Consider the following 27,642-nt stretch of genomic DNA (forward strand, 5'->3'; position numbering starts at 1 on the left):
TTGCTAATGCAGGCTAGTATATAGTTGGTTTCTCTGTCACAAGGGCACACTGCTGGCTTGTCAGTCACAGAGACACCCCGGTCCTTTTCTGCGCGGCTGCTTGCCATCCTCCTGCCCCCCACCTGTACAGACACTTTCTCCCATCGTGCAGTTGTTGTACCACGGGAGCCCGGTCATGCTCTGTGCAGTTTTACCCATAGGGTCCATGCTGTGCATATGGGGGGAGAGGTGAGGTGCTGGTATGAAGCCTGGCCTCTAAATGAGAAAGGGATTGCACATAACCTGGACTACGGCTCTCAGAGGTATTGTAAGGAAATGTTTAATTTTTCACATGTTTTGGTTTTTGAAAAAAAAAAACCAAACAAATCCTCAGAAAACCGACACTACTTTTGAAAGGTTTCATTCTTCAAACCCCCTCCCTTCCCCAACAGTTTCCATTGAAAAACAATTTTGCTGAAAACCTGTCCCTCGGTACTACTGTTAATTCTCCCCTCCCACACAGCCGCTAACAGCTATGCCAATGTGTGTTTTCCAGCTTGCAAAACTATGCTGCCCTCCATGGGGCGTTTTACTGCCAAGTCCACTACAAGCAGATGGCTGGAGCTAAAAGCAGAAGTGAGACGGAAAAGCTGGAGCACCGGCTAGGAAACCATCAGGTTCAGCAAGTGGCAGTGGTAGGCAGAGGACCACAGCCCCAGGACTGGTATAACAGGGTCAAAAAGACAACGGAAACAAGAGAGAAACCCACATCCTTCAATGCACGGTGCAGCTTGCGGCTGGCTGAGCACAGGCAAGAGCTGAACAGCAGGTCTGTCCTCTTAGAGAACAAGCTCAGAATGGGCTGGCCACCTTCAGAAACAGCCTTGTTGGCTGTAGATGGAAAAGCTGGAAAGGGAGCCTGTTCTTGGAAAAATCCCACAGCGAGCCTGCAAACCTACCAGGCTGCGGGCAGCAAGGCAGGCAGGATGATGCTCAGGGGTCAGGAGGGAAAATCAGCGGCGGAGGCAGCAGTGGAGAAGGAAAGCTTCTTACCTGGTGTCACCTATACCAAGGAAAGAGAGCAAGCGTGTTCCTGGGCCAAGACCAGAGAGCAGAGAGACGGTGAAAAGATTGGACATGCGGATGTGCCCGAAGGGAAGCGAGGGGGCAAGGTGTCCCAGCGAGTGGCTGCGATCCAGCAGGGCAAAGCCCAGTTGAAGAGAGGACCTGCCTCTGCTTCCTCCTCTCTAGTCCTGGAGCCTGGGAAATCCCTGCCTCGTGGCTCACTTGCCCACCACGCCACACGTCAGAGCACTAAACCCACCAACTGGATGTACCTGGGGGGCACAGGGGGCTGCGTCCTCTCTGCTGCAGAGCTCCCAGTGAAGGAAAACAAGGTCTGTGGGTCTCTAAGCACACCCAATGAAGGAGGCACGATGGCTGCAATGACAGATGACAAGCCTGAACTGACCATCGCCACCCCAGCTACTGCAGGAGACAAGCATCATTTTGGAGAGAGAATGAACAGCCCACAGCCCGTCTGTGTGCCAGGAGAGCCTGAAACCAGAAACACCACAAATATAGAGCTAAAATGTGGAGCTATTGATCCTGAAAATGAAGCTGAAGAAGCCCATTGCCTCTCTGGTGTGTCAAGGACCCCTTATGTATCTTCTGGCTCCCTGGAGCCCGGAGGGCTGATTGTATCATCACCTGAGATCGCTGAAATGGTGAATGAGAAATCAAAGGCAAACACCGATGAGTTCCCTGGGAAACAGATACCAGTAACTTTGGGGGAAAATATGCAGCCACCCAGCATAAGCCATTTGCCCGGAACTGAGAGCAAAGGGGCAGAATTTGAGAAGACAAAAGAAGTTAAACCAGTAAGTACGTCAGGGTTTCTGGAAGAGCCCTGTCCTGAGCATACACCTCAGGAAAACAAAGCAGAGAAGAGCAGAGGCTCTTCACCTGGTTTGCCAGATAAGACAGATGACCACAGTGTGTCCTGTCTGCAAGAAAGAGAACCTCATGGCACATGTGGCCCACTGATAACTAACCCTCAGGAGGATATTTTGAGACATGATATAAAATCACCTGGCAAGGATTTTCCAGTATTAGCAGACACGCCTCTGAAAGGAACCTGTGCCTCTTGGCCCTCACATGATGAAGTCCACAACTCCAAGTTAAAGGATCCCAGAAAAGTTCTTAGTGGAAATATCTTTCACATTTCTGAGCAACCAGCCAAGACAGTAGACTCTTCTAAACCAAATATATCCTTGGACAAATCCAGAGGTCATCCAGTGGGTGAAGAAAAAATGGATCTGAAACTCCCAGGGGAAAGCACTCTGCGTACGTCAAGTCCTGGTGCCCAGAGCAAAGAGACCAGAAGCAGTCAAGCCTCCACAGAGGTGTTAGGTAAAGGTTTCAGGCTTGGGAAAAACCCCTTCACTACACTTTTTGGTTCTGAAGACAAAGGCAACACTCCCAAGAAGGAAACAACAACCCAAAGGAAATCTACTAAGCCCCAGTCAGCCCTTGTCACTTTGTTTGGTGACTCCTCAGAGAAGAAGCAGAATCAACAAGAAAAACCTGCAAGATCCTCAGAACACACAAATATTGACGACAGGCCAGAAAAGCCCCAGGGTCTCCTCAGCTCCTCCAGCCAAGCAAAACAAAAGACCTCCAAGAATGGTCAGATGCCACAGCCAGGAAAGATGGAGGTCTTCCCTAAACATATCCAGGAGAGCTCTGGAGGCTTCCCAGATGCTACTGAGGGCAAGGAGACTGACGTCCTATTGTTAGCTCCTGGCACAAGCACTTCATGCGATGATAAACATGAGAGAACTGAACTTGACGTTCAACTGGCTTTAAATAGTCAGGTTCAGCAGCAAGGGGACAGCAGCTGGCCCTCTCTCGTGCCAGCGCAGGAAAATCAGAAAGAAGCTGCGGTAGCCTCGGAAGGCGGAACAAACCCTCTACATCCTCCTCTAGAGCTTATGCCTGCAGCTGGTAACAGCAAAAATCTCATCAGGGAAGGAAATCATGATGATGCTCATCTACTAGAAATTCAGAACCTATTGAGTTTGGATATCCAGGACACAGTGATAGAGGATGGGATATTTTTTTCACCAGGCAATTCAGAAAAGGTACCCAAGGAAGCTGAGCTTCAGTTAGACAACGTGGTTTTTCTGGAGGACAATAATTTGTTCTTTTCTGGAGAAGATTTTCCTAGCGTAGCAAGTAAAACCCCACATTCAGACTTGCAAAATTCAGAGGCAGAAACTCCACCTTGTTTTGATCCAAATCCTCCAGAATTATGCCAGGAAATCCCAGCAGAAACAAATGCCCCACTAGTGCTGAGGGACACCTCCAGTCTCTCGCTTCTTGCTGGACAGGATGAGATTAATATTAGAGACCCAGAAGGGATTCAGAGCTGTGCACTGCTGCAGCAGCTGGATCCACAGTGCCAGGCTCCAAAGGCTGCAGAAGATACATTTGGATTGGGTTTCAGTGCTGAAGGCTCAACAAACAAACATCTTTCTACACAGGAAGACAATTTTCCCCCAATGTACATGTTCACCAGCCATTCTTCTGAAACTTTTAATCAGGATGTCTTTGATCCTTTCGGTGTTGATTCAACCAAAATGGGCCAGGAGGCTCCTGAAAAAATGAACAGGAACAGAAAAACATCAGGAATTGAAGAAGATGATGAAAGTCTCTCTTCTGCAGACCTGAATGTGTTTAATGATGACCTTTTAGACCAGGAATTCTTCATATAATTGAAAAAAAAGAAGATTAAAACACCCACCCCTGCAGCACAACTTAGCTGATATGGGACAAAAATTGACTCATGAAATCAGTTTAGAAATCCCCCACTCCTCTGGCACGAGACAAATTCAGTTGTGCATAGGCTGATTTATTAATGGCTTAAGGAGCTAAATTTAAGGTCTCTATCCTGGTCATAGTGGGTCAGTGCTCAGTTCCTGAAAAAGAACATTGCAAAAACTGGCTTCACTGTGAGGAACCTCCAAGGAGAGACCAACCAGCACCCCGTTCTCTGCACCCAGGGGTCTTCTGCAGAGGGGATCTTCCACACAATCTACTGCTGAGGTCCCTCAAAGGATGTCTGCATGGCCACTGTCTGCATGGCAGAGAGGAGACAGGCCTCCAAAGAGGCCCAACCAGCAAGGAACCATGAGCAACAAGCTAATCAAGAATGAGAAAATTAATGAGAACAGAATCCCATTACCAGGAAGGAACCGAATCCTTGGCCACAAGCGTACAAGTAAAATGCAATGGGCAAAGGCAAAGCTGAGGGGGGCAGGGTGAAGGTTTGTCTCCAAATTAGGTTTAGGTGTCTGCCATATTACTGTTTCAATGTAAACCAGATGCTGAAGCCCACATCAGAGTCAATGGAGGATTTGTAAGTACAGTCTGGGGAGTGATTCAGCCCACCCTAAAACAGACAACTGCTCTCTGGACTCTATTAACTGTGTCGATCCATCTCCACTAACTACATTGCAGCCTTAGGTATCTGTTTCACATATAGACAACTACATTTAGACACCCGGAGATGAATCCAACCCAAAACATCATACACCTTTTCACCATATGGCTTGCCTACACTTAATAATAATGATATCTCACTCCCCTCTTTATATTTTTCCTTCAGTAGACTGCAAAATTGCTTCACAGAGGAGGTCACCATCATTAGCCTCATTGTACGATGATGAGCAAGGATAAGTGAAATGACATTGTCAAGGTCACCCAGTCAGAAGGGCAGAGGAGGAGAGGGAACGCAAGTCTCTTGAAGTCTTGGGGTGTGGGGACATTGCTACATCTGCTCTCCTTTTGTGGTTGCACTCTGACTCTCCCTGACTGCCCTTTGCTGCCATAACATAAATGTTATAGGAGTTAACAATTATACAATGATAAACAAGCTCACCAGAAACCTCAGAGGGTCAAAGCAAGACCACTGTATTATGAAAAGGATCGTGGACCGTATCACTTCACCTGTTTTAATCATCTGTCTGTAAAAAAAAAAAAAAAAGGATGAAGATGTTAAAATAATTAATTTTTAAAATAAAAAAAAAAACCAACAACTTCCCTGCTTCACCAATGCTGAAATAACCCTGGTTCTGTCAGATCTGCTGGAGGAATAAAGCTGCTTAATGAGTGCATCTGCTGCAAAGCAGTGTGTCAGTGCTCTGTGCAGGGATCCTGTTCAATCAACACGAATCAGGGAGAAGAGAGATGTCCTTGAAAGTTACGTGACTCATTAGATGCTGAAGTCGGTCTCATCTTGGGATGGGGCAAGAGACTTGGGACAGAGGTGCTGCCATCTCACAGCCCTGCCTGAAACCTGGTCAAGCTGTGTTTAGAGATGGAGAAATGAGACCTAAATACTTGCAGGGATCAAGTACCTTTCACTGAAGCCGTGGGAAGGGGGTGGCCTGTTACCTGTGCCAAAGACGCTCTGAGTGACACCCCAGACCAAGTTATGACTAGGACATGACACCCATAAACCTGTCCTCTCCCTGCCAGCACTAAGAGGAAGAGGGAAAATGCAGGAGCACCACAACTGGTGGGTACAAATCCGTTCTGGCCACAATTCACCCCAACATATAGATGTCCAAATCGGTCTCCAACCACACTCCTGATATTTAGAGCTGTGTGAAAGAAAAGCCAAGTCCATGAATGAATGTATCAATGCCCTACTGCCCGCACCAGCCTTCCACACCCAGGCAATGGTTTTTCTTCCTGAACTACTCTCTTGGATGCTCCCTCTCCCTTCCCCTAGTCCTTGACATTTGTACATGGATATACAGGCTTTCCAGCTGCCCGTCCCAGGTCTTCCTGGAGACCTGCTGATTTCTCATGCCCTCTGATAGAGGCTTTTCCATTTTCAGGAGGCTTTGCAAGCATTAGTAATACACCTGGGCAAAACTGTCAGAGAGAGAGAAATAAGCGCAGAAATTCTAGCAGTGGGGCTCCAGGAAACACAGGTTTGCAGGGCTCACCCAGCCTTTGTTCTTGAGAGGTCTCCACCATGCAGGATTGACCCAGTCAGCCCAAGAGGATGAAGACAGTCATAAGAACAATGTCTTTCTATGAGAAATGTCATCCTAGGGTGACAGAGTTTACAAAGAACTGAAGCTTTCCCTCGGCTTCAGAAGAGCCTGTCTGGTGACGTTAGGAAGAACAGCCTCAAGAATTCACATCTGTGTTAGGGCATGAGACTGCAGTCATACCTGCCTTGCCCCCAAGGAGTTTTTATAGTCAAAATCTGACCTCTTTGCCACAGGAGATGCTGGTGGCTGAGGAGCAGGAGGGAAGACCGTGAGCCACACACAACAGGATAAGCTTGAAGACTTCAGCTTGTTGCACGCTGAGGGAAAAGGCACCTACTCCCTGTTCAGCAGGACAGGGTCAAAATGCCTCTGCCACAGCAGATCTCCATGGCCAAGTCATCCCACAACATGGCCAGAGACGGATTTAGGGTAAAAGGAACCTCTGGAAGTTGCTTAGCTTGACCTCCTGTTCAAGGCATGTCTCTAAATAGTGGCAAGTCCTCTCACCCAAGGATGTGGATCCAGAGCCCAGTGATATGTTTGGCTGTGTGGTGCGTGCACATGATATATGCACATCGCTGGTGCAAATTTACACAACTCTAAGTAACATTTACTCCTCTTTTGCTTTACTGCCAATAGCATTAACCAGTATGACCTCTCTCCTCCCCAGCTTAGGGGGTGGTGTTTTAAGATCCTGTCTTCTACCTCTCTTCCCACTTCCATAAGCACACCAGTGCCATACCCACTCATGAAACACCAACCCAGACTTGTGTGATCCTTCAGTAACTCTGCTGAAGGCTCAGACGTACTATCTGGGTTGAGAGTGAAGGACAAGGAATTTGAGAAGAGACATGAAGTGAGCAGGTCAATGTCTAGTGACCTGTCCTTATCGCTCTGGTGAAAGCAGCCAGGAGACCTTTACCAAATTATACACCGAATTCCATATACTGAGGGCAATCCGGCTTTCCAGGAATAAAGATACAAACCACTCAGGGAATCTGTCCAGGAAGCAGCTCAGACGTGCAGCAGAAATCAGGTCAATCTGCTTTTCAAGTGACATCAGAACCTCGGGCAAAGCCAAGCTGGTGTCGTTTCTTATCCCCAAACCCTGTGTGCTCTGTACGTCTGTGTGCATACGTGCATGTTTTTCTTAAAGGTACTCTCTAAGCCAAATCTGTTTCAGGATTCTCCCCAAGACAGACACTGTAGTTTAGATCTAGTTTTATGACTAACCAGCGTTTCTACATGGGGCAAATGAAAACCGACGACTTGGGACACAGCTGTCAAGACGAAGTCTACTTGACTACCAGCCGTATTTCCTGGTCTAGAGGAGAAGTGCTTTTCTGCTTCTCTTTCCTATAGTCTCCAGGATGGCCCATATATTCATTAAGCCATTAATGAGAACAGCAAATCTTCTGTGTTCGCTTCACCACACTTACTTAGGAAAATTAGCCTTCATTTGTAGAGTCACAACTTCATGTCTCAGATAAAAAGCTTGCCCTGCAGCACAGTTACCTTCAGGAAGCCTGGGGAGACACTCCAGCTGGGACAAGACAAACTGTCCCCACGCTGTCCCCAAGAGTGACAATGCTCTGGCACCTTTGTTCTGGCCCCAAGAACAGGGAAGAAATGGTTGGTGACAAAGTACACCCTGGAGGACTGCAGTATATCATCATAATGGACGAACGTGCTGATACAAGTGCTCATTTTATCACACCTAATTAGGGGTTTAGTGCTTACATAGTTTAAACATTAATATTTCCCTATTTAAGCAATGTGCCCTAGCGCAGCCTGGCCATAGAGGTAGTCACCATGACTGAGTTTGGAGATTTTATAAGTGCTCTGGGGGAGTTTGGGCTATATCAGAAATTGCTGGTACTGTTCCTCTCCCTCCCACAACTTCTTATTCCTTTCCAAATGATTGGTCAAGTGTTCATGGTTGTGGACGTGCCTCATCACTGCAACACCAGCTGGATCCGTGCCATCGGCCCCAACCTGACGGAGGAAGAGCAGCTGAACCTCACCCTGCCCCGGGACGCAGATGGAGCATACGAGCAGTGCTCCATGTACTCACCGGTGGATCGGGACCTCATCTCCATCGTGGCGTACGGCCTGAACGCCACGGAGAAGTGCAGCAGTGGCTGGGTGTACCCCTCAGCACAACCACCGTCCCTGCTGACCGAGGTCTGTAATCGCCTTTTGTCATGGGGACATGGAAGGGAAGGGATGGCACACCCTCTCCTGTAGTTTGGTAAGCCAATGCCAGCTATGGTGCAGTCAGGCTGAGATTTACACCAGGCACTGAGGGACCTTGGCTCCATCACCCAGCTCACAGCTGTAATCCTTGGGAGGTTGTTGCAGGAAGACCATGATGTAGGTGCCCAGAGGGGACCACAGGCAGAGATGGTGGGGGTGTGAGTCCAGCACATGTTTTGCCCACCACCCCTCCTCTTTCCAGCGTCCAGGCCCTTGAACCCATGATGTATCTTGTCTGGAGGGACCTTTTGGGTCTCCCTGCCACAGTTTCCCTTATTCTTCAGCCTGGTTCTCCTCACATCATCTTCTCTGTGAAAGACTTTTACCTTCCAAGGGCTTGTCATTAATATTTCTGGGGCCTTCAGGGACCCTCAGGGCTGCAGCAAGACATCCCATGGGCCATGCAGTTGAACAAAGGCTCTGTCTGTCAGCATCCCCAACTTCTCCCTCTCTGGACCTCTGTTCCTCTCACATCTTCCCTCATTCTTCCCTTCTTCTTCCCTCCCTCCCTCCTTTCCTCACTCCCAGCTCCAGCACTTTCTCACGAGTAACTTTCCTCTGAGCTGAAACCAGAGGAGAGAGTTCAGCCTCTGGCATTTGCAAAGGCTCCTTGGGGTCCCTGAACACTGTGTCCATTTCACAGCCAGCTTCTCTAGAGGCTCCTCAGCAGCTGCTGCATCCCTTCCCAGTCCTCCTTTACCAGAGGAAACACTGCTTTCCTGCCCTCCTCCTCCTTCCTGCCCTTCCACTCCTTCCTGCCTTTACAGCCAGAGAAGCAAGCTGCTAGGACTCTTATCCCAAGGTCCCGCCTTAAGCAAAACTTGCCAACCAGGAGACTCCCTCAGGGATGTCTGGGCTGGAGGGGAGTCCTGCAGGTCCTAGAGCTGGGGAGATGTGCACCGTGATGAAGAGGCAGGCTGAGTACCTCGTATGCCTGTCCCACCTCTGATTTGTGTCCTATGTGCACACCATGGAGGCTTGTGTCCTTGGGATTGGGTTCTCTGCTCCCGGGGGCTGGAGCAAAAGCTCAGACACCCAACTCCTGGGTCCACCATGGACCAGAAGGGCTGCCCACCCTCAGAAAGCAGCTGGGGTCTGTCAAGAGCAAAAGCAGCTGTGTTTCCTTCCTTTAGTTTGACCTGGTGTGTGACAGGAAGGACCTGAATGACATCTCCCAGTCCATCTACATGTTGGGGCTTCTCCTAGGAGCCATGATCTTTGGGCCACTAAGTGACAGGTGAGGAAACACAGCCACCTTCCCAGAGTTATTGTCCAGCACCCAGAGACAGCCCAGCTGAGAGTTCAGGATGCATGAGCATGAAATACTCTGCACTGAGCTTGAAATACTCCCTCCACGGGACTCAATCTCCTTGCCTGAGCAAGGGCATCTGGGGCCACCTGACATGTCTGTAGATGTCTGAGGGTTGAAAAGAGAGCAAGGCAGACACAGCCTTATGGAGGGGTCCTTCAGGAATCACAGATCTAGCCCCAGCTGGTCTCTCAGCTACCCAAGGGTGTCTCCAGAAAGCCAAGAAACCTACATTTGGGCATAGAGTTGGACCCACCTTCAGCTGTGTTAACCAGACCGTGTGTCTCTCCTTCCTGTGGCTCTGCTCAGCTCATGGTGACCCAGACCAAAGTCCTCAGCTCCCTAGAGGACACGGCCACACAGAGGACATGGAAGGGAGAAGGGCACAGCATGTGTACAGGGTGCCTCACAGGGGAACCAGCACTACAGTCCATTTCAGTCTGATCCTCACTGCTCTCGAGAGAGGGGATATGGGGGCCCTTCAAGGGCTGGTTCCTTTAGAAGCATCTCCTTTTGCCTTTGATAGCACCGTGACGAATCAAAAGTGGAGATGCTGCTTTTCCTGCCGGTTACTTCTTGAGTCTTATGGAGGAGCTTTGTTCACATGGGTGTCAAATCTCCTCTGGTGTGAATGTTTCTCAGATCATTTTGTATTCCACCTGGGCTCTTCCCCATCCCCATGGGGTCTCTCCACATACCAACTGTGTTTTCCTTCTTCCTCCACAGGATAGGCCGTCGGCCAGTCTTTCTGATCTCCAACCTCCTCCAGGGCTTGTTTGGTGTAGGAATTGCCTTTGTGCCCCATTTCTACGTATACATGGCCTTCAGATGTGTTGTGGGGGCTTCGGTGTCAGGAATTCTGATTATGTCCTTGGCCTTGGGTAAGTAGGATGCTCATGCCCTGAGGCAGACAGATGTGGCCTCACAAGATGCCATAAAAAAAGACAGTCCTGCATGTTTTGAAAAGGGTGACCCTGAACCTTTATTCTTCTTCCCAGCTGCAGAATGGGTTGGTGTCTCCTCCCGGCCAAAGGCAGTGCTTATTTCTCACTGCTTTTTCTCCATCGGACAGATGCTTTTGGCTGGCTTGAGTTATGGTATTCGCAACTGGAGGCTGCTGGAAATTGCAGGATCTGCTCCTGTATTTGCCCTTTTCTTCTACATCTGGTAAGCAGGAGCAGGGCAGAGCTTCTTGCAGACATGACAGCAGCAAGTGTGAGGGGTGGCAGTGAGGAGGCAGCAGCTCGGGAGCAGGCTGGGTCTTTCCCATTATAATGCAGATGCTGGAGAGGCTTCTGCAAAGCTCAGCACATCTCCCTGGGGCACTGGAGCTCTGAGAGCAGCAGCTGCTTTGCTTCAGGTCTGCAAATGTGGCCTTTGGGGCCTAAATGTAGGGTATTTAGACCCCCTCCGTCTTACAGAATGCCCGTTGCTTGCTGGACGTAGTCACAAGGAGCTGGGCTGTGGGAAAACTCAGCAGGCCACAGCAGCATCTCCTGATTTCATCTCCTCGGCAGGGTGCTACCAGAATCGGCTCGGTGGCTGGTGACAAAAGGCAGAATAGAAGAAGCTAAGAAGGTCCTCCAGAAGGCAGCATCCATCAACAAGCGCCCCATCCCACCAGGACTCCTTGAGCAGGTACCTGTAAAGGCACGCAGAACTGCTAGCTGTCTTCAGAGACTTCCCTCTGCGCTTGGGTTTGTAGCAGCCATTGGAGCTGAGGTCATTGGATAAAGAGCTTTCCATTCCTGCTGGGGATGATTTGGGGATGGACGGTGGGTGACTCCAGCTTCAGCTGCGTTGTACAGAGACGAGGTCAGGGAAGAGGCAGAGCTTCTGCTGAGGCTCAGTCGGGGGCTTTCTGGAGTCCACCTTGGGATATGGAAAGGACCCAAATGCTTCCCTGGCTTTTCTTCTGTGAGCATTGAGGAGTGTTGAGGATGAGCACGAGGTCTCTGTTTAGTCTGTGGTTTTCCATGTACAAATGCCCAAAGGACATGCCCACCTCAAAGTCCCTGCACTGGGGAAATGGTCATGCTGAGGAACCTCTTAGTCACCAAACCTCTGCGCTGGGCACCCAGAGCACGGGCACAGGAGCCCAGCCCCACTGGGCTGCCCTCCTCCCTGAGCAGTTTGGGGTCACAAGCCTGTCCCGCTGGGGCTTTCCTTTGACTGCAGCTGGACGAGGAGCTAGCCATGGGTTTCCTTTGCCTGGTTTGACTCTTTGGCTTTCTGCATTTTGAAGTTGAAGCCTGAGACACAGACCAAGTCTGGAAGTGCTCTGGATCTCTTTCGGAAGAAGCACCTCCTGAAGGTGACTTTAATCATGTCGTGCGCCTGGTAAGACATTCCCCGGTCCTCTCTTTCCAAACTTCTAAGTAAAGAAAAGAAGAGATTGATGGTTGACAAGAACTGTAAATTCACTTCATGTGATTTTTGGGGTCACGTTTATGTCTATGTGTTCATCTGCTATCTTTCTGTCTCCCCATACTGGACCAGATCTACCTTGTCTGGGCATGGGGAGAAGCTGATGATTCAAGATGCTGTGGGTTTTGTGAGAAAGGCTGGAGTAATTCCATGGGGTGGGGGATAGTTTTGTGCCCTCCTAGAAATTCTAGGTGCAGTCTAAATGTTGCTGACCATATGGGGATTCATACTTCTTTATCTCCTGTAACTACATCCCACAGAATTGTCACAGGTGGTGACTAGAAGCAAAACAGAGATTGCTGGCAGCTTAAATAACTTGTGTGTGGTCTAACCACCCTAATTTTTAAGGATAAACCCCTGGAAAATCCATCTGGTTACATGTTCTATTCCACTTTACTTGAATTTCAGGTTTGCAGACAGCCTTGTCTACTACGGGCTCAGTCTGAACGTGACAAGCTTCGGTCTGGACATCTACCTGACGCAGCTTGCCTTTGGGGTGGTGGAGTTACCTGCTCAATTTTGCTGCATTTTCCTGTTGCAGTGGTTTGGGAGGAAGAAAACCCAGGCCGTTGTCCTGCTGCTCTCTGGCCTGATTTGTCTCACCATCACTGGCATCCCTGAAGGTGAACAACCTCTTCCCAAGCCGAGAGCAGAGCCGGGCAGAGCCCCGGCCAGCTCTATCCTGGTTCAGGTCCACCCTCCCAGCCCGGCAGGCTGCAGACCCGGACTCGCTCCCGGGGGCTGAGCTGCCTCGAGCGCCACGGCCCGAGGGGCTGCGCTCCCAACGTGCCGCCTTCCTCTCCGCATGACTTTCTTCTCCTTCAGAGCTGTGCCTGGTCCTTCCACAGCTCCTGGCCCTTGGCAGGCAGTGTCCATTACACCCCACCTACTGTACACCACCACCTCCTCTCAGAAACGTGTAGCAGAAGAGGTGTTTTAAAAGCCGCCGTGTCTCCCTTCTTTAGATGAACAGGAAAAGCGAATGCCCCCCCCTTTACCTGTTTCTGCCCACCCATTGCCGCAGTCCGTACCCTCACTCCTGCTGCGGTGTCAGTGCTGCGAGTAAGGCTGAAGGAAAGAGAGGGGCTGCACGATGCTTCCGAGCTCCTGGACGTGATATTTCCAACCCGAAGACCCGCGGTGGCTCAGTGGTTCACTCCAACTGCAGATTTAAGAAATGCCCAAGGCCTCAGGAGGAATCTGGGTTCTCTTTGCCGGTTGTCCGGAGTGTATTTTCCAGGAAAGGGTGCACTAGGAATGATTTCCAATGGGTTAGGTGGTAGATTTGCTTGGTAAGTTCATTAGAAAGGCCTGTGTCAAAAAATCCCACTGCAGAGACCTTTGGTCCCAACCGAACCTTCTCCTTGGAGGTCACAGCAGCGGTCTCTCCTCCTCTCCTCAGACCAGCCTGTGGTGACCACCGTCCTGGCCATCATTGGCAAGTTTACAGCCACGGCTTCCTTCTCCACCTCCTATGTCTACTCTGCAGAGCTCTTCCCCACGGTTGTCAGGTGAGGTCTCCCCATGTATCGGGGCTTCCCTCTGCCATGGCTGGTGGCAGTGGTGGGGCAAAAACCCGGTGGTGCCCATGGCTGCACTTGGTTCCACGGCAGCCCAGGGGATGCTGAACCCTGTCTATACCTCCCACTGCCCCTCGCTCCCCCAGGCAGACCGGCGTGGGGCTGTGCTCGATGTCAGCGCGGGTGGCAGGGATCATGGCCCCGTTGATCGGCCTCCTGGGCCAGTACCACCACGCCATCCCCATGGCCATCTTCGGGAGTGCCCCCGTGGTGGGGGGGCTGCTCTGCATCTTGCTGCCTGAGACCCGCGACACCGACCTGGCGGACGACACAGGGGCGGCTGCCCCCGAGCAGAGGTGGGTACCTGGAGCTCTGAATTTCTGGTAAAAAAAATTCAGAGAGGCAAAGAGAAATATATCAGAAACCAAGATGGAAATAGTATCATCTTTTCCTCTTTCCTTCTCGTCTTCAGCAGCAGGGGACCAGAAATTTTGTCCAAGAAAGACACCACAGGGGATGGAGCAGACTTGGAGAAGGACGTCTACAAACGCTCGGAGAGCAAGTTATGAATGGACAGATATATACTAACGGTCTAGTCTGATCCAATCTTTCTTGAAGCAGACCAATGAGGCATTGCGGTCTGGAAACTGGTCTTTCAGATGATCAACAAAATATTCGTAGTCAGAGGGAGAGGAGATCTGTGTCACTCTGCGTTTGGAAAAGATGCACTTCAAACTGTTCCTGAAACCCGGTCTGTTATGCCTGGCTGCGCGAGTCCTCCCGACGTGTTTCCCAGTCCTTTGCAAACTGGTACCCGTGGAACCATCCCTGTCGTGTTTTACAGCAATAAAGAATCGCCAGTTGAGTGGTAGTACTGGGCAAGCGAGCGCCGGGCTCTGTCCCTCCTGCACTAATTGCTTGGGTCATAGAATCATAGAATCATAGAATCATTAAGGTTGGAAAAGACCTCTAAGATCATCGTGTCCAACCGTCAACCCAACACACCATGTCCACTAAACCATGTCCCTAAGGGCCTCATCTACACGTCTTTTAAATACCTCCAGGGATGGTGACTCAACCACTTCCCTGGGCAACCTGTTCCAAGGCCTGACCACTCTTTCAGTAAAGAAATTTCTCCTAATGTTCAATCTAAACCTCCCTTGGCACAACTTGAGGCCATTTCCTCTCGTCCTATCACTTGTTACTTGGCAGAAGAGACCAACACCCACCTCGCTACAACCTCCTTTCAGGCAGTTGTAGAGCGCGATGAGGTCTCCCCTCAGCCTCCTCTTCTCCAGGCTAAACAACCCCAGTTCCCTCAGCCGCTCCTCATCAGACTTGTGCTCCAGGCCCTTCACCAGCTTCGTTGCCCTTCTCTGGACACGCTCCAGCACCTCCATGTCCTTCTTGTAGTGAGGGGCCCAAAACTGAACACAGTATTCGAGGTGCGGCCTCACCAGTGCCGAGTACAGGGGCACGATCACCTCCCTGCTCCTGCTGGCCACACTAGTTCTGATACAGGCCAGGATGCCGTTGGCCGCCTTGGCCACCTGGGCACACTGCCGGCTCATGTTCAGCCGGCTGTCAATCAGCACCCCCAGGTCCTTTTCCTCTGGGCAGCTTTCCAGCCACTCTTCCCCAAGCCTGTAGCGTTGCCTGGGGTTGTTGTGGCCGAAGTGCAGGACCCGGCACTTGGCCTTGTTGAACCTCATACAGTTGGCCTCGGCCCATCGATCCAGCCTGTCCAGGTCCCTCTGCAGAGCCTTCCTGCCCTCCAGCAGATCAACACTCCCACCCAGCTTGGTGTCGTCTGCAAACTTACTGAGGGAGCACTCGATCCCCTCGTCCAGATCATTGATAAAGATATTGAACAGGACCGGGCCCAGTACTGAGCCCTGGGGAACACCGCTCGTGACCGGCCGCCAACTGGATTTAACTCCGTTGACCACAACTCTCTGGGCTTGGCCGTCCAGTCAGTTTTTTACCCAGCAAAGAGTAAAGGGTCGTCAGTCTTCTCGTCAGTCCAAGCCTCGACGTTTGATCAGGATGTCACTGAAACCCTGTCACACACGTATTTAGCTTTTATTTCTATGTGGTGTTGAATTTGAGTTTCTACATGAATAATATAAATTATACTCTGAGTTTGATAAGAGACACTTGTAATGCAATATGTGAATAATAAATGGTGTTGATTTTTTTTTTCTTCTTCCTACTGTTTCACAGTTGGCCTTTGTAACTGCTATTGGCTCTGGAGTGTTTTCTACACAGAAATTGTAAGTCTGTAATTTAACTCGCAGATGGAAACGTGTTTGGTTTCCATCAGCCACAAACAATGCAGAAACAGAGTGTTAAAGCAGAACGACTGAGTTCAATTAGGGCTTTTTTTTATTTCTAAGTCTTCCGATGAACAATCTATATTTATTTTCTCTACCAGCAGCTGTGGAATTTTCCTGAATTGTGTGGTGTACGCTGCAATTCAGTGTCAGTTAAACTGAGTGGGCATCTGGACAGCTTTCCCCAGTCATGGTCAGCCTTTAACAGTGACCTTGGTTGGCTGCTGCCAGCTCAGCCACAACATTTTAGTGTCATCTAGTGTCACGCAAAAAAAAAGAGAAGGGTGGCCTCCTCTCCTGCACTACTTATTTGCAAGCAGAGAATGTATTTGGCACCCTTTCATGAAGCTATCCCCTCAAACCACAGGACTAGTCTTGGTCGACGAAGGCAGCTGGTCACTCAAGTTTGTAGCATCCTTTTGTTTCCGATTGCTTTGTGCTGTAGTAAACGGTGTTTTGAAGGCTGGGGTGTCCCAAGTCCGGGCCAGACATGCCTGGAGGTCATTCATTTTATGCTTTGGCTTTGGTGCACAAAATCTCCCCAGTGTCACATGGGACCTGGCCGTGGTTGGAGATGGGGCAGGGCATTTGCAGGGTCTGGGCTTTGGCACTGACTCTTTGCACAGAGTCACGAGAGCAGCATTAATGCTGCTTCTCATTATCTCCTCAGCCATTCCCTGCTGGGTCCCTTTCTGCAAGGTTTGCTCTGGTCGTGGACCTGGGGCCTTCCCAGCATGGGGTCAGGAGGAAGGAGAGGACAATGTCCTCTAGCCAAAGGGCAAGGTCCAGGATCCCGACACCTCTGCCCCACAGCCAGGAGCCAGGGTTGAAGCATAGTTTGTTGGTGTCACTGACACCAAGGATGCGCTGATTGTCTCAGTGGTCCCTATGGGGCTCCTCTGGCACCAGGAGCTGCTTCGCCCCATAGCTCCTCACCTCACCTCAGGGAACAGGGCCAGGCCAGGCTCTGCTGCTCCTCCACACCTTAGATACCTCTGGCCCTGCCTGACCAGCTTCCTCGGCAGTGGGGAGGTTCCGATACGTGAACCTGGGTCTCCTCCAAAGAGGAAATGGAGGTCAAGAGGTTCTGACCTGAACACAGACAGGCGCAAGTGAGGGTGTAAGCACAGGAGCAGGGCCTCATTCCCATGTCTGATATAGGAGGGCCTGAAGGAGGCTTGGACATTAATTGATATGCCTTACCAAACCCTTCACAGTTTCCCTGGCATTTGCTCACCACTGCCACCTTCAGCATCTTCCCACAACTCGCCCTCCAGTCGTGGCTTGGTAAGCCACTCTACTAAGGTCTTGCATCTGCTCTTCCCAGCTAAACCTTGCTAGCCCATTTTGTCCTCACCTTTCTTCAGCCTTTTGGCTCCCTCCCCTTGGCTATGGGATCATCCTCTTTCCCTTAGTTATCCCTTCAGGTCACCTGAGGCGCTTTTTACCCTTTACCCATAACCTCATCATGATGAGAGCCCAAAACATCCCATTGTATGCATGCAAAGGTGTGTTTGCCTTCTCACATGCTGTTCCACCACACCTAGCTCGACTCTGTACTGTGAGCTTTATTTATTACAGTAAATAGAGGTGTGGACCAGGTAGCAGTGGTCATTAAGGCACAGCAAAACCCTTGGACATCCTCCCATTTCTGCTGAGCTGGGCAAAACATCATGAGTCAAGCTATTCAGGTGCTCTTCAGCCAAAAGTGCACCATCCAGTGGTCTTCAAACTAACCAGGTGCAGTGGTCTAGAGAAGAGCAGATGAAATGGATTTTCAGCCCACTGGAGGCACGAATGAGATGGAAGCAGAAGTGCATCAGATGTGCTTGGATACCTTTATTTATGAAGTGAGCTAAAACAGAGCGTCTCAGAGCAAAATTCCCAAAAGGAGCCCTGGTTCACTCAATAACTGTGCATTTTGCTCCAAGGTCTTCCCTCAGCCTTTACCATCAACACCTTATTTTCCATAAAAGCCTGAAGGAGGCAGCCCCCAGCCTTTGCCAAGGAAAGAGTGCCCGCGGGCAAAGGACCAAGCTCCTCTGTATTCGAGGCCACTGAAGAGTAGCACCACAGCAAATCCTTTGAAAAGCAGTGCCAGAGAGAAGATGACACCACAGGCAGCCCCTCCTGTGGGGCAATGTCGCATGTCACTGATTTTATCCAAAACTCTGTCTTCATCAAACTGCATATCCGTGGGGTACTTTGGTCCATGGAAAACATGCAGGCATGACAACAGGGAGAAGAAATCAAGTCTGCTTTAAAAGCTTCTTGACACTACCAGAAAATACACAGAGCTATACAGATGAAGCTGGAACACCACCACTGTATAACTTCTGGGCTTCATCTGTACCAAGCCAGTGGTAAAAGAAAGTCCTCTTGAGGAACAGGAGATAAGAGAAGGGGAAGCACAGGAAAAGCACGTGGTTTTTTATTCATAGTATAAGGCAAAAGTGGTCCTAAACCGTTTAAAGGCAGAAATGGATACAGCAAGAAGGAATAAACTAGCACAGAGTAGAATAGACCTGATAGTCCCCAGAAAGGTTTGCACTTTCTTCTAAGAGACCGACTGCCACAACGTCTCTCAGTTTCCTGGAACAGACAAATTAATGTGGTCCTACACCACAGCACGACAGCACAATTTTCCATGCACAAAGCATCATGACATGCTTTAATTCAAAGCCACCAACACTAAGACGAAAATTCTGCTGCCTGTTAGACATCCTTGCTCACTGCTTGCTGTTTCTTCCATTGCATCTTTTTTTTCTCAGCTAAGTGTCTCAAATATAAAAAAAAAAAAAAGGAATGTTTTCGAGAGAGGGTGAGAAGATCATGCTAGACAGTCAAGAGAAATCACTCCTTCTTGCAAGTGTGAGATTGTTTTCAGTGCTGCATCTGCTCTGGCTTTCTCCTTAGTGGGCACAGTACTCTGTTGCAAATCTATTCAATGCTCTAGCAGGTGTCTCACTTGGACAAAGTTTACAGGCTCATGTTCCTGGAGATGGGACAGGAAAAAGGAAGAGCAAATGTTGCCTCCGTCCTGGTTTCTGATTTCTTTTTTTTTTTTCTTTAAATGAAAAGCATCAGATTTTCTCCAGCGAGAGCACTGTTGAACACCAGAGACTGCATGCAGTGCCTGAGGACAAGCTATAGAGGGAGATACAAGAAGGCAAAAAAGAAAAGGAAAAACAAGAATTGGCAGTGACTGCTTGAGAGGTGGTGGTGTCCTGCAAATGCAGACCCTGCCTGTCCTCAGTGCCGGCACAGCACTAGGTTGCCTTTAGCTGCAGCTGCTTGCAGGCCCAGCTAGAATTGAGTGGTCCTTGTGTACTCATTGTCTTGGCCACCATCTTTTCCTTTCACGTGTCCATTTTCAGAGCTGCTGTTGGCATTTTCACAGACCTGATGAAAGGGAAAAGAGTTTAAAAGCAAAGAAAGACCCCTTATGAGCTGATGGCAGCCTTCTGGGAGACACGCAGCCTTTAGCAACCTGGCTTCCCACCCGCTCTCTGGACCCTCACGGACACCATTCTCCCAACAAAAGTATTGGGGTGCAGTTCTACCCTCTCCCATGGGCTACGGGGTGCTGGGAGCTACGCAAGGCTGAAAGCCAGAGGACATGCCTACAAGGCACCAGCCCTTCCCTGGTGGAGGACAGGTGGGGAGCCAAGCGAAGTGCTGGCCGCTCCTGGAGTCCTTCCGTTCCAAGGACAGGAACGAAGGGATGACCACCATGGGCAGGGTTATGGGGCCCCCTCCCCTCCCTCTGCAGTGGGGCAGCCCCACTCCCTGCCCTCCCACCACTGTAAGCCCTCGAAGAAACCCCCAGCCCATGAAATGCCAACGGCGTCCCGCAGCATTGGCACCCCATGTCCCTGCCCAAGAGACAGCACGGGCACCACCGGGCACCCACCTCAGCTCGGGGGCGGCTGCCCACCGTGTCGTCTGCCAGGTCGGTGCCGCGGGTCTCAGGCAGCAAGACGCAGAGCAGCCCCCCCACCACGGGCGCACTCCCAAAGATGGCCATGGGGATGGCGTGGTGGTACTGGCCCAGGAGACGGATCAACGGGGCCATGATCCCCGCCACCCGCGCCGACATCGAGCACAGCCCCACGCCGGTCTGCCTGGGGGAGCGAGGGGCAGTGGGAGGCACAGGCAGGGCTTGGCCCCCCCCACCATGGGACCAAGTGCAGCCATGGGCACCACCGGGTTTTTGCCCCACCACTGCCACCAGCCATGGCAGAGGGAAGCCCCGATGCATGGGGAGACCTCACCTGATGACCGTGGGGAAGAGCTCTGCAGAGTAGACGTAGGAGGTGGAGAAGGAGGCCGAGGCGGTAAACTTGCCAATGATGGCCAGGACAGTGGTCACCACGGGCTGGTCTGAGAGGAGAAGGAGAGACCACCGCTGTGGGACAAGGGAGGGCCCACCACTGCTTGGGGATGGAGGATAGGGAAGCATGGCGACAACTGTGTTGCCTGCAGGGAGCCATCGCCTCTGAACAATGCCTCAACATGGACCGAGGAGCAGCTCTGGCCTGGGGGCCACCTTCAGCACACTTTGCATCCATCATCTCACCTCCCCACATATTAATTTTCCTAGAGGACAACTCTGTTAATAGGTGGCCTACCAGCTCAGCTCTACCCTCTCCTATCACAATCAGCAGGCAAAGGTTTGCTGATCAGAATGGGCCTTGGGGAGTTGACCAAGTCCCTTATGGCCATGGCACCAGGGTCAGCTCAAGCCCTGAGAGATGTGAGTCAGCCTGGTTAGGAGAACAGGACCTGTACCAGCAAGGAAAACACTGGGGCTCTGTGCCTCCCTGTCTCAGAGGTTGTCCTCTCAGGATGGGAAGAGGTTGTTCACCTTCAGGGATGCCAGTGATGATCAGACACATCAGGCCACTCAGCAGCAGGAGAACAGCCTGCGTTTTCTTTCTCCCGAACCACTGCAGCATGAAGATACAGCCAACACGGGCTGGGATTTCCACTGCTCCAAACGCAAGCTGTGTCAGGTAGATGTCCAGACCAAAATTTGTCACGTTCAGGCTCAGCCCATAGTAGACAAGGCTGTTCACAAACCTGGAAGCCGGGCAGGGTGGCACTGAGCATATCTATCGGCCATGAGCAAATACAATATTGATCTCCAATGACAACATTTTGACCAAGCCACAGCATTTTCAAGGGGACGTAAAACCAGACCACTACCACGGGACCGCCAAAGCTGGAATGGGTCTAACCTTTCCCACAAACCACATAGCATCTTGAATAGCCAGAAACAGAAATATCCATCAATAACACCCAAAAACCATGTGGTGAATTTACAGTTATGACTAACTGGCAATCCCTTCTTTTATTCTGAGCCTAGAAGTTCAGAAAGAGAGGACCAGAAAATGTCTTACCAGGTGCACGACATGATTAAAGTCACCTTCAGGAGGTGCTTCTTCCGAAAGAGATCCAGAGCACTTCCAGACTTGGTCTGTGTCTCAGGCTTCAACTTCAAAATGCAGAAAGCCAAAGAGTCAAACCAGGCAAAGGAAACCCATGGCTAGCTCCTCGTCCAGCTGCAGTCAAAGGAAAGCCCCAGCGGGACAGGCTTGTGACCCCAAACTGCTCAGGGAGGAGGGCAGCCCAGTGGGGCTGGGCTCCTGTGCCTGTGCTCTGGGTGCCCAGCGCAGAGGTTTGGTGACTAAGAGGTTCCTCAGCATGACCATTTCCCCAGTGCAGGGACTTTGAGGTGGGCATGTCCTTTGGGCATTTGTACATGGAAAACCACAGACTAAACAGAGACCTCGTGCTCATCCTCAACACTCCTCAATGCTCACAGAAGAAAAGCCAGGGAAGCATTTGGGTCCTTTCCATATCCCAAGGTGGACTCCAGAAAGCCCCCGACTGAGCCTCAGCAGAAGCTCTGCCTCTTCCCTGACCTCGTCTCTGTACAACGCAGCTGAAGCTGGAGTCACCCACCGTCCATCCCCAAATCATCCCCAGCAGGAATGGAAAGCTCTTTATCCAATGACCTCAGCTCCAATGGCTGCTACAAACCCAAGCGCAGAGGGAAGTCTCTGAAGACAGCTAGCAGTTCTGCGTGCCGTTACAGGTACCTGCTCAAGGAGTCCTGGTGGGATGGGGCGCTTGTTGATGGATGCTGCCTTCTGGAGGACCTTCTTAGCTTCTTCTATTCTGCCTTTTGTCACCAGCCACCGAGCCGATTCTGGTAGCACCCTGCCAAGGAGATGAAATCAGGAGATGCTGCTGTGACCTGCTGAGTTTCCCCATAGCCCAGCTCCTTGTGACTACGTCCAGCAAGCAACGGGCATTCCGTATGATGGAGGGGGTCTAAATACCCTACATTTAGGCCCCAAAGGCCACATTTGCAGACCTGAAGCAAAGCAGCTGCTGCTCTCAGAGCTCCAGTGCCCCAGGGAGATGTGCTGAGCTTTGCAGAAGCCTCTCCAGCATCTGCATTATAATGGGAAAGACCCAGCCTGCTCCCGAGCTGCTGCCTCCTCACTGCCACCCCTCACACTTAGAATCATAGAATCACAGAATCATTAAGGTTGGAAAAGACCTCTAAGGTCATCAAGTCCAACCGTCAACCCAACACCACCATGCCCACTACACCATGTCCCTAAGTGCCTCATCCACATGTCTTTTAAATACTTCCAGGGATGGTGACTCCACCACTTCCCTGGGCAGCCTGTTCCAAGGCCTGACCACTCTTTCAGTAAAGAAATTTCTCCTAATGTCCAGCCTAAACCTCCCTTGGCGCAACTTGAGGCCATTTCCTCTCGTCCTATCGCTTGTTACTTGGCAGAAGAGACCAACACCCACCTCGCTACAACCTCCTTTCAGGTAGTTGTAGAGCACGATGAGGTCTCCCCTCAGCCTCCTCTTCTCCAGGCTAAACACCCCCAGTTCCCTCAGCCGCTCCTCATCAGACTTGTGCTCCAGGCCCTTCACCAGCTTCGTTGCCCTTCTCTGGACACGCTCCAGCACCTCAATGTCCTTCTTGTAGTGAGGGGCCCAAAACTGAACACAGGATTCGAGGTGCGGCCCCACCAGTGCCGAGTACAGGGGCACGATCACCTCCCTGCTCCTGCTGGCCACACTAGTTCTGATACAGGCCAGGATGCCGTTGGCCTTCTTGGCCACCTGGGCACACTTCTGGCTCATGTTCAGCCGGTCCTTTTCCCCTGGGCAGCTTTCCAGCCACTCTTCCCCAAGCTGCTGTCATGTCTGCAAGAAGCTCTGCCCATGTCCCACTTACTGGATGTAGAAGAAAAAGGCAAATATAGGAGCAGATCCTGCAATCTCCAGCAGCCTCCAGTTGCGAATACCATAACTCAAGCCAGCCAAAAGCATCTGTCCAATGGCGAAACAGCAGTGAGAAATAAGCACTGCCTTTGGCCGGGAGGAGACACCAACCCATTCTGTACCTGAAAAGAAGGATGAAGGTTCAGAGTCATCCGTGCAAATGATTCCCCCTCATGCAAACAGGGTGTTTCCCCTGGAGAGGAGCTCTCCTGGAGGTGAGGAGAGACCGGCAGTCAGAGCTCTGGCATCAGTCGCACATGCAAGTCACCGGTGTTTCATGAGATGCATCACCTCTCCTTATCGTCAGGGAGTCCTGGTCCTCTGCGAGAGGATATACCTGAGCTCAACATCCACAGAGCCCCTCGCTGGGGCACAAATCAATCATGTCCCAGGGCCACTGGGCTCTCTCCCCATACTGGGAGGCTGTCCCCTTGGCCTCTTCTGAGCACTGGCATGGGAGAGATGCTCCCCGTGGCTCTCACTCAGGGTCAGATGCCAAAGTGCCAAAGAACTTGCAAGACCTGTCCTCACCGCTGTGTTTTTCAAGTCGTATATGATGATTTTTATTTCTTTACAGACCTTTCCTATTGCATCTTGAGAGGCCACATCTGTCTGCCTCAGGGCATGAGCATCCTACCCACCTAAGGCCAGTATCGTCATGGTGATCCCTGACACCGAAGCCCCCACGACACATCTGAAGGCCATGTAGACGTAGAAATGGGGCACAAAGGCAATTCCTACACCGAACAAGCCCTGGAGGAAGACGGAAATCAGAATGACTGGCCGGCGGCCGATCCTGAGGAGGAAGAGGGAAGACACAGTTGATATTTGGAGAGACCTCATGGAGATGGGGAAGAGCCCAGTGGGTTACACAGTGATTGTATCACCCTCTCTTGAGGGTGATGAGGCTTAGACTGGACTCCCGGTTGACACGTGAAGCACCCTGAGCACACGCTGTGCCCTTCTCCGTTCCACCCCCACTATGGCCATGTCCTCACAGGACCTGAGGACTTTGGTCAGGGTCCCTGTTGGTGAGGAGCAGTGACAAAATGCACAGGCTGCAGTGACCAGGCTGGGAGCACTGTGCCTCTCTGAGGACTGCCGGCTTTGCACAGACCTGGATGGGTGGTTGTGTCTCCTCACCTGTCACTTAGTGGCCCAAAGATCATGGATCCTAGGAACAGCCCCACCATGTAGATGGACTGGGAGATGTCATTCAGGTCCTTCCTGTCGCACACCAGGTCAAACTGGAGGAAGGAAACACAGATGCTTTTGTTCTCGACAGACTCCAGCTGCTTTTTGCTCCCACCTCCAAGGATGTGAGTCTCCATGGTGCGCACATAGCACACAAGCCAGTGGTGGGACAAGCCCATGGGGCATTCAGTCGTGCCCCCTCTCCCAAACACTGGGGCCTGCCAGACTCCCCTCCAGCCCAGGTACCCCCAGGGGAACCTTCTGGTTGGCAAGTTTTGCTTAAAATGGGACTTGGGACAGAAGTCCCAGCACTTTGCTTCTCCTAGTCTGCCTCCCCTCCCAAAGGAAAAAGGATGAGTGCAACTCTGATTCCCAGCGTTAAAGAGATGTTCTGCAACTGCCAGCATTCAGAGGGCATCTGTAGAAAGAGTCACATAAGGAAGAGCATGTATAGGAAATACAGAGAGGTCAGAAAGCACTGAAAGAAGTTTAGCACTGCTCACTGGAGCACTGTTGGTGTTGCTGAAGCTGCTGGTGACTGTCACGTGTGGCTTTGCAAGCTCTTTTCTCCTCATCAAGCCTGGTACTTCCACACAGAGCGAGGAGCAGTGAGGAACTCCGGCTGTTTGCAACAACCCTGAGCTGGAGTCTCCACGCTGAGACCTCGAGGCAGACACCCCACAGCCGCTCGCCTTGACAAGTTCCCCACCATGCATGGGAGGAGAAACCAAGCGCTGAGCCCTGCCTCCTTCCCCCGGCCAGGGTGTCCGAAGCACAAAGCTGTACACAGGGACAAGTTGGAAAGTTACCCGCAGTCTGCAGAGGGGCAACTGGGGCAGGGACACCCAAAAGGTCCCACCAGGAGTGATTAATATCTCCACTGGCCCTGATGACATCTATATCACAGCCTGCTTGCCTGCAACCTCTCCAGAACCACATCTGGGGGCTGGGTGGTGGAGCCAAGGTCCCCAAAATACACCTGATGTAAATATCAGCCCAGCCCAATTGCACCATGGCCAGCACCAGCTTCAACTGAACTGCAGGACAGGGTGGCCGTTTGGGTGTCCCATCCCCTCCACGTCCCCAGCGACTCAAAAGGCGATTACAGACCTCGGTCAGCAGGGACGGTGGTTGTGCTGAGGGGTACACCCAGCCACTGCTGCACTTCTCCGTGGCGTTCAGGCCGTACGCCACGATGGAGCCGAGGTCCCGGTCCACCGGTGAGTACATGGAGCACTGCTCGTATGCTCCATCTGCGTCCCGGGGCAGGGTGAGGTTCAGCTGCTCTTCCTCCGTCAGGTTGGGGCCGATGGCACGGATCCAGCTGGTGTCGCAGTGATGTGGCACGTGCAGAACCATAAAAAGTTGGCAAAACTGGTGGAAAGCCACGCTCAGGCAGGGAAACAAGGTGAGCAGCACCAACCATTTCTGAAATGGCCCAAAATCACCAACCGCTTTCAAAATTTCCCCGACGCCTGACATTGGCAGCTGCATCTGAAACAGGACAGTGCTGGGACAGACTTTCCAGAGGGCTGGAATTAATGTTTAAACCTAAGATAAGCTCTGCAGTCATAGGCAGCCACCACAAATATGTAAAGTCAGGATAGACTTAATGCCTGATGGTTTACCTGCCCTAAGTACACGACGTAATACGTTAATCATCTCACAAGCATACGGTGGTGGCTGGAGCAGGAGGACCCCTGTTTCAGGCAACCTGGATCACCCCCTTCGCCAGAGCCAGGTGGCATCGGCAGGGGAAAAGACTCTTCTCCAAAGCAACTGCAGGAGCTGCATTTGTTGAACCGCTGAGGAGGTCTCCAGCGGTTCCGCTCGGGCAAGCAAGGTTCAGAGAGGCCGAGAGAGCCCAGCGTGATGCAGAGCTGGGAAAAGTCCAGGGGGATAAAGGGAGTGATGCTAATGGATGGGCAGAGCCGGAGACGAGGGAGGGTGGCCAGCTGGCTGTGGTCCCAGGCGACAGGAGACTCCATTTCCTTCATCTTTTGCAGCTTCCCCGTGCAAACGTGAACAAGCCACGCACGGGACGTCCACCCTTCCCACCAGTTCTGGGCGACTCCACAGCGGGTGGGGGCTATATGCAGGGAAGACCTGGGGAAGGCATACAGGGGTGGGAGAAATCTGACACAAGGCAATGCCACTTGAGGCAAGTTTGGCAAATCTCAGCTCAAATGCCTTTCTGCCTTAAAATTATCATTGACAACATGAAACCAACTCTGTTCAGCCCATCCCTGATGTAGGAACAGCATTTGCCTGGGGCCTCTTTGGGATGTCCATAAGGCAAAGCCTCCAGAAGTGCCCAAAAGCAACTTGGATGCTCCTTCTCCTGCCCACAGATCTGTGAGAAGAGCATGATGGAAACCAGACCGTGGCTGCCCCGTTTGGCCAGAGCACCTGCACGGGTCAAACTTGGAGGTACACCAGCTCTCCGGGCAGCCAGAGGAGAGATGCTGCCCTCAGGTTAAGCCCAGCTCAGCAACCACAAGCAAGGAGCACCAAAGACAGAGAAAAGCAGGCAGACACTGAACCAGGCAGAGGTGCTGGATGACACAAATTGGGTCTGTTCAAGTCAACTAGGAAACTCAGATGGAGGATGAAATTAAGGTGCCCCTGTTCACCTTGGGCTCTGCTTCATCAGCAGGAGACGGGACAGGCCAAACCTTGCTAAAAGCAGAATCATGTGTGTCCACCAGCTCAGGAGCCTTTCCCAGGCCTGATCCTGCCATCTCGCCTGGCTGTCTCCTGGCTCCATGCTAGAAGGAGTCCAGGGCACAAAGCAGCCTCATCCACTCTTCCCTGTCATGGTTTAAATGGGGAGGCCCAGGAGGGTCAGTCAGACACCAGTCGCGGGTCTCATGGATCTGGAGAAGCAGGAGCCAGAAGACTGGCGCAAAACACTGCCAGAACTTACGAGAGAAGATGGGATCTGTTCTGCTCTGACCGGCATTGGAGAGCCTGAGCTGGGCATCACACTTAAAGGAGGACGGAGGACACTGAGGCCCCGGACCGAGGACCAAAGGAAGGAGCGGGAACCCCATTGCTGGATGTTTCCAACAACAGGTGAGGAAGCAGCGGTGGTTGATTGGAGCCGAGTCACATCTCTGGGCTGAGGTGGCCTCCTCAGGACCTGACCAGGGCATGTGTCCATGACCCACCTTTCCACGGCTTTTGATAAAGGTCAGGAGGAATCGATCTGCTGCAATTCGGCAAGATCTTATGTACCA

General features: G+C 51.5%; 2 protein-coding genes across 2 annotated transcripts; one reads left to right on the forward strand and one right to left on the reverse strand.

Annotated features, from left to right (window-relative positions):
* The first annotated feature begins 7,841 nt into the window (after window positions 1-7,841).
* On the forward strand, window positions 7,842-14,128 carry LOC142078413 (solute carrier family 22 member 13-like). Its single transcript, XM_075140876.1, has 10 exons — window positions 7,842-8,231; window positions 9,437-9,540; window positions 10,339-10,493; window positions 10,611-10,779; window positions 11,130-11,250; window positions 11,858-11,952; window positions 12,448-12,662; window positions 13,442-13,550; window positions 13,706-13,915; window positions 14,032-14,128. Exons 1-10 carry the CDS (start codon window positions 7,860-7,862, stop codon window positions 14,126-14,128), a joined length of 1,647 nt encoding a protein of 548 aa, XP_074996977.1. The 5' UTR covers window positions 7,842-7,859.
* A 4,057-nt stretch (window positions 14,129-18,185) lies between these two features.
* Window positions 18,186-25,885, reverse strand: LOC142078349 (solute carrier family 22 member 13-like). The gene is made up of 10 exons (XM_075140815.1): window positions 25,514-25,885; window positions 24,353-24,456; window positions 23,851-24,005; window positions 23,163-23,331; window positions 21,997-22,117; window positions 21,295-21,389; window positions 20,760-20,974; window positions 20,167-20,275; window positions 19,806-20,016; window positions 18,186-19,294 (listed from the first exon to the last, which is right to left on the reverse strand). The coding sequence occupies exons 1-10, from the start codon at window positions 25,883-25,885 to the stop codon at window positions 19,199-19,201; spliced, it is 1,647 nt and encodes a 548-aa protein (XP_074996916.1). The 3' UTR covers window positions 18,186-19,198.
* Between the last annotated feature and the right edge of the window lie 1,757 nt (window positions 25,886-27,642).

This window comes from Calonectris borealis, chromosome 2, assembly GCF_964195595.1.
Source record: "Calonectris borealis chromosome 2, bCalBor7.hap1.2, whole genome shotgun sequence".
Taxonomy (NCBI): Eukaryota; Metazoa; Chordata; class Aves; order Procellariiformes; family Procellariidae; genus Calonectris; species Calonectris borealis.